We start from the raw sequence: 10,205 nt of genomic DNA, 5'->3' as shown, positions 1-10,205 counted from the left end.
TCTCTTCAAGCTACTTCCCAGGGAACCCAACCTGCAACATGGGCACAGGATGCAAAGATGAGCAAGCCAGGGTCTGGCTTTCAAGGGTATCAAGGCCAAGTGGGAACTACAACCTTAATAATGGCAAGCAGCTTACAGTGAGGGACACATAAAGTGCAGTGAAGCCCACTTGGAGGGGGGTGACACTGAGAGGAGTCTGTCACTCCAGGTTTAGCCAGATTTTGGACCCACCGTTAACCTGCTATGATTTCCCACAGATTCTGCCATCTAGGCTGCATGCTTGGGCTGGTACAGAGCCATGGGGCCCTGAGGCTGTTTGGTTTGCATCTTTGGGTGGACCAGACCTGGCCTGGGGAGTGGCTCTTCGTAAGATATCGTGTTCTAAATGACAAACTAGGCCAGGGCATGGCCAATGAGGGTAAACAGCACCTTCTCTTCTTCTCAGCTAAAATTTGCCTGGAAACCAGGGAGAACTCAGCTAAATGTTAGTTTATGTCCAACGAATTTCAAGACAGTTAATTTCACACTGAAATAAACAACTGACTGGCATCTCTGAGCACCCTGTAGATTGTTATGGGAAAGACCCCTGATCTCACTGCACGCCTGCACTCTGCCCCCCAGAGGACCAGCCAGGTTGCCTGAGAAGGCGTTGGGGAGTGTGATAAGGCCAGCAGAAGCACGGAGGCCAGGATTTCAATGAGTTCACACAATGAGGCCTTTCAACCTGGCCAGCTCCTGACTGGCTTTAAGGCCTGACTCCGGCAAGGCAGCTCCAGCTCAGCAGCTGGAGGGACCAGCTTTCCAATGGTTGGAGCTGGACAGGCTCTCCCTAGTCGTGTCAGATTCCTCTCTGCTCTTCGCCCTGTGCTTTCTGGAATGGAGCTGGCTGACACTGCCTACATTTTCTACCCCTCAAGACAACCATCTTCTGCCAGTTCTCCTCTAACCCCGCAAAGCTCACCTTACACACTTATTATAGGGTCTTTCTTAGCTGCTGCAATTCATTCATCCCAACTTTTTACAGGGTGGCAGCATAGGCCTGTATTGTCACATGTACAGGCCCTTATTGAATGAAATCATAAAACTGGAAGCGATCTAGTGCTGCCTCCTACCTGAAGAGCCCTTCTCTAGTGGGCAGCAGGGCTGGACAGTCCCAGAGGCCAGGACGTCACTCTCAGAAGGCAACCTGAACTATTAAGAAAGTTTTTCTTTCCTTTCAGCCAAACTGGCCTACCACTGGAGTCACTCAAGAGAAAATTTACTTTTTCCAAACGATGTCCTCCAAATCAGTGGTCACACAAGAATCGCTTTGAGTGCTTATGTATTATGCCGAGGAGGTGTTCAGAAAGGTCAATTTGTTGTGGTTACTCAGCTAATGTTGGTGACCCTTTTCACTACCAGTAATAGAGCTGGCATTTGATCGCAGATCCAACTCCAGGGCTCTTCATACACAAAGTCACCTCCAAAGAAGCAGATTCTATGTCACAGAACCCTTCAGCTGCACTTCCAGGGACCCTAAAGATTGGGAGAACTCATATAGGGACCACAAGCTGTTGAGGGGTGAGAGGGCCTGAGAACGTGGCAAATAGGCAGGCCCACACCCTACACCAGGTGGCCTCGACTATCTGAGGTTGGAAGAGAGTGGCAGGACTGAGAAAAGGCTCTCCGAGCTGTGAGGTGCACGTGGCCACAGATGTGCCTGTAAGAATGCCTCCTCTGGACTCCTGAGGGAGGCTGAGGAGGCAGGAAGATTAATGACCCTTCTCCTGGCTTCAGAGTCCATCAGTCCAGAGCCTTCCCAGCATTATTCTGCTTTACCCCCAACACAGGTTGTGTCCTCCCCAGCTGTACCACAGTACCACAGTGCCCTGTTAAGACTCCTTGCTTGAGTTCTGCAATGACAGTTCTCCATGAAGCCAACAAGTTCCTTCTGTTGACGCTGGTTTCTCCAATGTCATTAAGAGAAAAACAACCTCTCTACTTTAGTATCTTCTATACAACAATTACATACAGCAGCTGAGTATCCAAAAAATAGTATTTATAAATCTTACTACTTCTGTTAAACAGCTCCTCTGCTTTTAAATATTGTTTAGTTTGAAACAAAAGTGTTCTCTTTCTTCACCTTAGACCTCAAGTCCCTACTTTCCAGGCTCCTCCCACATGGTTAAAGGAAAAATAAAGAACATGAAACCACCCAAGCAAAATGGAGACAAACACTGTTTCTCAGTTTCTCTTTAGCCTTGAAGGGTCCACACCAGAGAAACAGAGTGAGCCTGGGCCGGGGAGAACAGCACTGCAGTGATGTAATACACTGCCCTTTATTTCACCAGCTCCAACCACTATAAGGCCAAGCCCCTGTGGCTTTAATGACATCTCTGCCCAGGGGCAAGGCTGATGCTGCTATGGCCTCCTCAGTATGACTGACAAAGTGTCACAGGAAAAATGCCAAATCAGGGAGTCCACACTCCTTAACAGTGGGCAAACACTGAAGCCCTGTCAGGGAGCAGCACAGATGAGGCAAGGAAGATGCAGGGAGATTTAATTTACACAGCAGCCACTCAGGGCCCAGTTACAGCTGGGGCAGTGGCAGGGATCTAAAATCCCAGAGGGCACCCCCTACTCCTTTCCCCTTGGAAGACCAGTCCTCAAAGACCCTTAGATGGGGCTCCCTGGGTTGCAGAGAGGATGCTCCAGTCAAAAGGAGAGTTTGGGAATAAGGCTGTCCCCAAAGTTGGGGGAAGTCTATGGCCCAGAGATGGTTGCCTACGTGATGTCCCAGGGGTCTGAGAGACCAGTCCATGTCCTGGGCACAGTCCTCAGCCTGGTGGCCCTAGAGGAAGCCCTCATGGCGGAACTGTTCCTGGAGAAGGGCGCAGTACTGATCAAATCCCCCCTCGACCCGGGTGACTCCACCTCCTTCGCACACCCACAACTCCCGGCACACCATCCGGATGAAGCGCTCGTCATGGGACACCAGAATCACACCACCCTGAAAGACAGAAGACCAGGGTGCACTCAGAGGGGCCCAAAGGGGTGCTGAGGCCTGGGGAAGAGTGGGCAGTGTGAAGGCACACTCACCCTGAAATTGTTGAGAGCACGGCCCAGAGCTTCAATTGTCTCCATATCCAGGTGGTTTGTGGGTTCATCCAGAATGTAGAAGTTGGGGCTGGAAGGCAGAACCCAGGAACGTTGGCAGTTATGGGTGTTGGGAGAAAATAAACTCCGATATGAAGGCAAGACAATCATTTCTATCAGGTAAGAGCGGGAAAGGGGAGGGCAAAGTTCTAGAAAACGACGCCTCACCAGGGCATGGTCATCTGAGCAAAGGCCACTCGGCTCTTCTGGCCCCCAGACAAGCTGGCAACAGGGCGCACAGCCAGTTCTCCAGAGATGCCATACCGGCCCAGCTGGTGACGGTACTCCTCCTCAGGCCGTCCTGGAACAGGCCCCACCCCACCATGTGGGTTCTTGGCCCAAACTCACTCCCTTCACCTTCCCCTCAGTCCCAACCCAATGCCCTACGCCTAGACTTGGTGGGCTGTTGAGCAACCAAAGGTAGGCCTAACTGTAAGCATTCAGAACAAGGCCCCCTTTCCTCAACTCAAATCTGTAACGCACCAGGGAACTTGCGTGCCAGCAGTTCCACAGCACTGACATTCAGGTCCAGCTGCTCCACGTGGTGCTGGCTGAAATAGCCAATCTTCAGATTCCTGCAGGCAGAAGTGAAGGTGGAGAGAGGAGAGAGAAGGCAATGACCATAAAGGAGTGCAGTTACAGCATATGATTTGTTGGAGAATGGAGGTGTGGGCCCCACCTGTGAGCATGTCTGATCCCCCGAACAGGAGCTAGGTCCCCCAGAAGCAGCTTTAGCATGGTAGACTTCCCAGCTCCATTCTCCCCAACCTGTAAGAAGAAACACAAGAAGGTAGACAGCATATGTGTGCAGGATACAGAAGGGAAGGAGATGAGAATGGATCCCGGTAGTCCCAGTAACTCCAACAACTAAAAAAATTTTTTAAGGAACTGTAGAGAAAAATGAAGGAAGTAGTAAAGATGTAAGGGTGTCAATATCCAAGTATCCACTAAGTACAGAGGAATTAACTCTTCCAATAACCAAGTGAGGTAGACATTATCTCCATTTTAAGGATGAGGAAGTAACCAAGCTAGGAAATAGTTAGAATCTGAAGTCTGACCCTGAAGCCCATATTCTCCCCTCTACGTTCCATGGTTCCAGAGCTGAGACCAATAAGACAAAGTACTGTTCTGAGTAGTCACAAAATACCACATGGCAGGCTCTTCATCTATCCTGCAGAGCAGCCCTGTGAGGCTGCAGGAGGGGGCTAGTATAAACACAGCAAAGTCCTTGGCCCGGGCACTGACTCCTGCTCCTGGGGACCTCCTCCCTTTGTAGCCCCAGAATCTGGGCCAATCCACATCACGTATTGGGGTGGGAGAGTCCAGTTCCAGCTCATGGAACAGAGAAACAGCAACCATACCACACAGATGCGGGATTCAAGATCAGCAGAGATGGAGAGACGGCTGAAGATGACGTGCTTAGGATCATAGTAGAAATCCACCTCATCCAGTTGCAGAATTGGTGGTGAGAATTTCTCAAACCCATCAGGGAACCTACAGGTGGGGATGGGGAGCATAAGGGTGGCCAGAAACAAGAGCTTCCCCACCTGCCCCTCTGGCCCAGCACTCACTTCATCACTACCTCCAACTCCTTGTCCACGGGTTTCAGCTCCGGTCTGAGGAGAGAGGGGAAGACTAGATATATGACTTTAAAAAGTAACTGTTCTTGTCACACAAGTAATATATATGCTAGAAAAATAGGATTATCCTTTTTGTAGTTTTTCGTCCTCTCAATTAGTATACTCTGATATGTGTTTCAAGGTCACAAAATCCTATGCTTTATGATTTTATGTTCCCCTACCACTAGCACATCTAGAAATGTTTCAAGATTAAACCTCCAGGGGGAGGGATATAGCTCAGTGGTGGAGTGCATGTTTAGCATGCACAAGATCCTGGGTTCAATCCAGTACTTCCATTAAAAATAAATAAGTAAATAAATAAATAAATAAAAGATTAATAAGCCTCCAATGCTCTCCTGGGTATATAGCTGAAAACTGAAGACACTAATTCAAAAGGATACAAGCACCCCCAAAACACCCAAACAAACAAAAAATGATACAAGCACCCCAATGTTCACAGCAGCCTTATTTACAATAGCTAAGACATGGAAACAACCTAAGTGTCCACATCAGATGAATGCGTAAAGATACGGTATATATATGCATGTGTGCGTGTGCACGTGTGTGTGTGTAGGAGGTGGATAAACTGGAATCCTCATACATTGCTGGTAGGAATGTAAAACAGTGCAGCTGCTTTAAAAAACAGTTTGAAGTTCCTCAAAAATTTAAACGTAGAATTACCATGTAACCTAGCAATTTCACTCCGAGGTATGTACCCAAGAGAACAGAAAATGTATGTCCACACAAAAACTTATACACAAATGTTCACAACATTATTCAAAAGAGCCAAAAAGGGGAAACAATCCAAATGTCCACCAACTGATGAATCGATAAACAAATGTGGACTATCCATACAATGGAATATTATCTGGTCATTAGAGGAATGAAGTACTAATTCATGCTACAACATGGATGAACCTCAAAAACATGGTGCTAAGCAAAAGAAACCAGACACATTTATGATTCCATTATATGAAATACCTAGAATAAGCAAATATATAGAGACAGAAAGAAGTCTGGTGGTTGCCTAGGCCTAGGGGCAAGATTAACTCTCCAAGAGCAGTATAGAATACTCTGCTTTCCTGCAGGGGATGAAGCTAAGGTTGGTTTCTAGAAAGGGGAGACCTAGAATGGCAGGGCAAGGAGTGGCCTGCAAAATGAGGGAAGAAATTAAAAGAAGAGGAGTTAGGGCCTTGTCAAGGACAATGTACTCACAGCTTCTCCAGCATCTTGAGTTTACTCTGCACTTGAGAGGCTCTGTTTGCGTTGTAGCGAAACCGGTCAATGAAGACCTGCAAGTGGATGAGTTCAGGCATAGTCAGGCCCCCTCACTCCCCACAACTCTAACACTCATGGGAAGGGGTGGGCCCCTAGCCCTGCCTTTTCCCACACCTGGATATGCTGGCGATACTGCTGCTGGGCCTCATATTCACGCTGCTGATTGAGCAGCCGCTCCTGCTTGCTCTTGATGAAGGTCTCAAAGTCTCCACGGTAACCATCTAGCCGCTGGCTGTGCAGGTGGATAATGTCTGTGGCTATGGCATTCAGGAAGTTGCGGTCATGGGAGACAACCAGGATGGTAGAGGGCCATGTCTGGGGGGGGGGGTCACAGGATGGCAGGCCCAGTTTGGGAGGGCAGTCAGCTCCCAAACCCTAGCAGCCTCGGAAGCAGGCCTTCTCCAGACCTACTCCAGCACCTGGAGACACTCACCTGCAGGTAATTCTCCAGCCACAGGATGGCCCTTACATCCAGCATGTTTGTGGGTTCTGGAAAAGTGGTGAGGACACATTGGGATTGAAGGACTAGAGAACTAGAAATTTGGATGATGCCACCCTTCTGTACCCTGCACCCCAAAGTCAGGGTGCCCCCATTTAGAACTCACCATCTAACAGCAGCAGATCTGGCCTATGGAAAAGAAGAATGCACAGCCTGAGGTTCTGGGTTAGCCACTTGTTGCCACCTCCCAGGAGCCAAGTCCATCCTTCACAGTAGCCATACACAGTCCCAGAAGACTCACCTAGCAAACAGAGCCCGGGCCAGGGCCAGTCTCATCCTCCAGCCACCTGAAAACTCCCTAAGAGAGACAGAACCACATCAGGGCAAGTGTTCATGAGAATGGGGGGGGGGGGGGGCAGAGCCAACAGTGTTCAGAGTCAAGAATGGTAAGGGCCACTCACCGGGTGGGCTGCTGCTGCATTTTAGGGGTAAAGCCAAGCCCAGCAAGAATGACTGATGCCCTAGGAGTGAAGAAATTCAGGAACCTGGTTGGAACAGGTAACAGAAGGGAGAGAGGAAATCTAAAGGAAGGAAGGGGGATTTTAAATACCTGGCAGGGGCTTTGTCAGCTTCAATCTCTTCCAGTTTGGCATAGATTTCTGCGAGCTGTGCAGCTTCTGAGCCCTCAGCCCTAGAATGAGGGGACAGCAATCAGCCTGAGTGGGGGCAGTCTACGAGTTTATCCTGTACCCCAGGATGGCTGGAAAGTAGGCCACTGGCTGCCCTGTTGCCAGGACAGGAACAGAGTAGAGGAAGGACTTGCTCATAGCAGTGAGCACAACGGGTACTGTGGCAGGAACAAGGGATTTACAGCCCCACAGCACCAAGTACTAAGATGCGCTGCTTAATAGGCTGGGCATACGAACTGTGAATTGTGCCAGCATGGCAGTCACTCTGTGAAGCACAGCTGCAGCTGGTCATTCCCTCGCCCAGAGCCCTCACCTGCCGGCAGCAACCTGGGCACTGAGCTCCCGCTCCTGTCGTAGGAGATCTTCTCGCACGGTGTCACTCTCCAGCACACTCTGTAGGGCAGGGGTGTCATCTCCAGCAACCTCCTGCTCTACATGCAGGAGGGAAATGTGGGCTGGAACCCGCAGGCTCCGGGTGGCCAGCATCTTCAGTAGTGTTGTCTTTCCCAACCCATTCCGACCCACCAGCCCATAGCGGCGGCCCCACGCCAGGTTCACATCTGCTCCAGCCAGCAGTACCCTGCAGGGGTAGTAGGAAAAAGACAAAGGATGATCTAGAGATATGTGCACAGCAAGTTTAACAACAGAAATCTATTTTTAGTCCCAATCCATCTCTCCAAATTCTCCTTTATTTGGAAAAAGAAAAACATTACTCCACCCCATTGCCACTCACCTATCGCCAAAAGACACATCAAAGTTCTCAATTCGAACATCGTAGGATTTGTTCTTGCCAGATGATTCCAGTCGACTCTCCTTTCTGCTGCCTGCCTGGCTGGCTGATGCCTCTTCCAAGACTCTTTTAAAGGGAGAAATGAATGGCTTTAGCACTCCCAACCACCCTTCTGTCCCAGTAGAGACCTCTCTGCTCTCTTCTCAGCCCTTCTCACTAAACTCACAGAGGGTTGCTGGTCTTGAGTGTGTCCTTCTCTGAGCGCTTCTCCTGCTTTGCTTTCAGTCGAGCCTCAGCCTTCTCTAGCTTCTTTGCATCCACTGTCTAAAGATCCAAACATAACCATTTCACCCTAGGGTGTTGGCTCAGAGACTCAGGGAAAGACAATTAGAAATTCCCCAGAAAGATACTCCGGTATTTAGAGACAGTCAACTCCCACCCTCACCATAGACACAGCCCCCTCCCTTTCTTTCTCCTCCCCCTCCTCACCGAGGACTGTTCTCTCTTTAGCAGTCCTGGAAGTTTGGTGCCATAGTCTGTAAGCGATAAGAAAAGCAGTCACCTTCTCCCTGAGGGAAGGGAAACTAACACTCTGAGTGGCTAATATGAAACCAGACAGAGACACATTTAAAGGAAAGCCCTACAAATCCTGTAGGTAGGTTATCATCCTCTCAACACTTCAAAACAAAACAAAACAAAAACCAAACTCACAGATTAAGGATACAAAGGCTGAAGCAGAAAAGCAACTTTTACAAGATCATGTAGTTGATTAGTAAGTCACAAAATTGGGGATAGAATCGAAGTCTGTTCAGCTCCAAGGCCCATATGCTTCCTACCATACCCAAGAGCTTGGAGAACTCTCCAATCCTAATCTCTTTATTAACGGACTCATTTACCCTCAGTAAAAACATCAACTAGCTCCTATAATCATGTCCTGTGGGAAAGAAGTACCAAGAGTCCTGAGCTCCAGGGGGCAGGTGGCTAACGGGTGCAGGCTGAGGAAATGACAGAGGGCAGCTCTGTCTTACCGTAGTTCTCTGTTATCTTTGACAACTGGATGGGGGCATCTAGTAGCATCTGGCTGTTTCTCTGGCTCTGTGGCTCAGTCCTTGAGAGTAGGGATAGAAAGCAAACAGTTAGGAGTTGAAGGAAAAGCTCTATGGTCATCAGATCTTCCCCTCACGCCTTGTCTCCTGACCGTCCGCCCTCGCATCGCCCCCACGAATCCCCCTGCCCTGACACGTACAGGCGTAGAGTGTTGTACATGCGCTGGCACACGGCCCTGATGGCCGCGTCATCCTTGCTGTCTCCGGACACCTCTTGCAACAATTCCCCCACAGCTTCCACCAGGTCATCCACAGACTCGAAGTCCGCGCTGCCGCTATGCAAGACGCCTAGGCCAGGCATGGCAAGACAAGGAAGATACCGGGTAGGGTGGACATACAAGCAGTTTTAGTCTCCGAACTGCGGCCCCAAGAGGGGCCCCAAACATAACCGGCCCTCGGGACAAGAGGTCACGCAGAGGAGAGGCCTAGCAGCGGTCCCCAGCACTGCCCTCCCTTAGTCCTTCCCTCTCGACTTCCACTTTGGTACCCCCAGCGCGTTGATTCGGTTCGGCTCACCAGTAACGTAGTCGAAGACCTGTACATCAATTTCGGGGAACTCGCTCCGCAGGATTTCAGCACAAGTCGCCATGTTCCAGTCCGGCTCCCGTCGGCGCAGTCGCCGTACGACCTCGGCCAAGGCCCGCCCCCTGTTCCCCGAAAGCTCGCGCTTCCTTCCAAAGCGCATGCGTACAGTGACGTAAGAAAGGCGCGGAGCGCGCAGAGCTCGGTGGGCAGGGTGAACCGAGTTTGAGGAACCGCACGCTAGCGCCGCTCAGCGTCTTCGCCGGGCCGCACTCTCTGCGCTTGCGCAAGCCTTTCCACTGAAAAATTAGCCACATGTGCGGTTCTCGCTGCCTCCTGGGAGGTGGCTATCCTGAAGGCGGCGGGGGTGGGGTGCAGGGGAGCTCGCGGTTTATCAGGGCGCGAGACAGTGACGGCCCGGCGTGTGGAAACCTTCCGAGAAGGGCGATTGATAAAGTACACTGGCCTCGCTAAGATTCTGTATGCTCCTTTGAGGCACGCCAGCCGGTGCGCGCCCAGCCGAATCCATTTTGGAGCCCGCTTAGGGCTTTGCTGACTCACGCTCGTCCCTGAGCTCTCGGAAGCCCCTGGTGCAGTTCTGTGCGGCCATGGGTCTTGTTCCGGTTTCTGAGGGCCGGCGGGCTGCTATTTCGGTCGGGTGGCCACCTCGCCCGCGACCTGCACTCT

The 10,205-nt window shown here is 50.5% G+C and overlaps 1 protein-coding gene across 1 annotated transcript; it reads right to left on the bottom strand.

Annotated features, from left to right (window-relative positions):
• Positions 1 to 2,017: 2,017 nt before the first annotated feature.
• Positions 2,018 to 9,681, bottom strand: ABCF3 (ATP binding cassette subfamily F member 3). Its single transcript, XM_006201042.3, has 21 exons — positions 9,513 to 9,681; positions 9,137 to 9,284; positions 8,919 to 8,998; positions 8,380 to 8,426; positions 8,117 to 8,214; positions 7,894 to 8,016; positions 7,474 to 7,740; positions 7,082 to 7,162; positions 6,933 to 6,992; positions 6,773 to 6,829; positions 6,638 to 6,660; positions 6,466 to 6,521; positions 6,147 to 6,347; positions 5,970 to 6,046; positions 4,707 to 4,751; positions 4,497 to 4,629; positions 3,815 to 3,903; positions 3,619 to 3,710; positions 3,304 to 3,436; positions 3,079 to 3,166; positions 2,018 to 2,989 (listed from the first exon to the last, which is right to left on the bottom strand). Exons 1-21 carry the CDS (start codon positions 9,679 to 9,681, stop codon positions 2,831 to 2,833), a joined length of 2,226 nt encoding a protein of 741 aa, XP_006201104.2. The 3' UTR covers positions 2,018 to 2,830.
• Positions 9,682 to 10,205: the final 524 nt, after the last annotated feature.

The sequence above is a fragment of the Vicugna pacos genome, chromosome 1 (assembly GCF_048564905.1).
Source record: "Vicugna pacos chromosome 1, VicPac4, whole genome shotgun sequence".
Classification (NCBI taxonomy): Eukaryota; Metazoa; Chordata; class Mammalia; order Artiodactyla; family Camelidae; genus Vicugna; species Vicugna pacos.
This window is presented reverse-complemented; position numbering and strand designations above follow the sequence as displayed.

Bases quoted from the DNA above. Each gene is read 5' to 3' on its own strand.
- ABCF3 (XM_006201042.3), bottom strand. From the start codon at position 9,681: ATGCGCTTTGGAAGGAAGCGCGAGCTTTCGGGGAACAGGGGGCGGGCC. The intron at 8,215-8,379 runs GTGAGGAGGGGG...TTGGATCTTTAG, and splicing joins TAAAGAGAGAACAGTCCTCG to ACAGTGGATGCAAAGAAGCT. The intron at 3,167-3,303 runs GTGAGGCGTCGT...TCTGCCTTCCAG, and splicing joins GCTCAGATGACCATGCCCTG to CCCCAACTTCTACATTCTGG.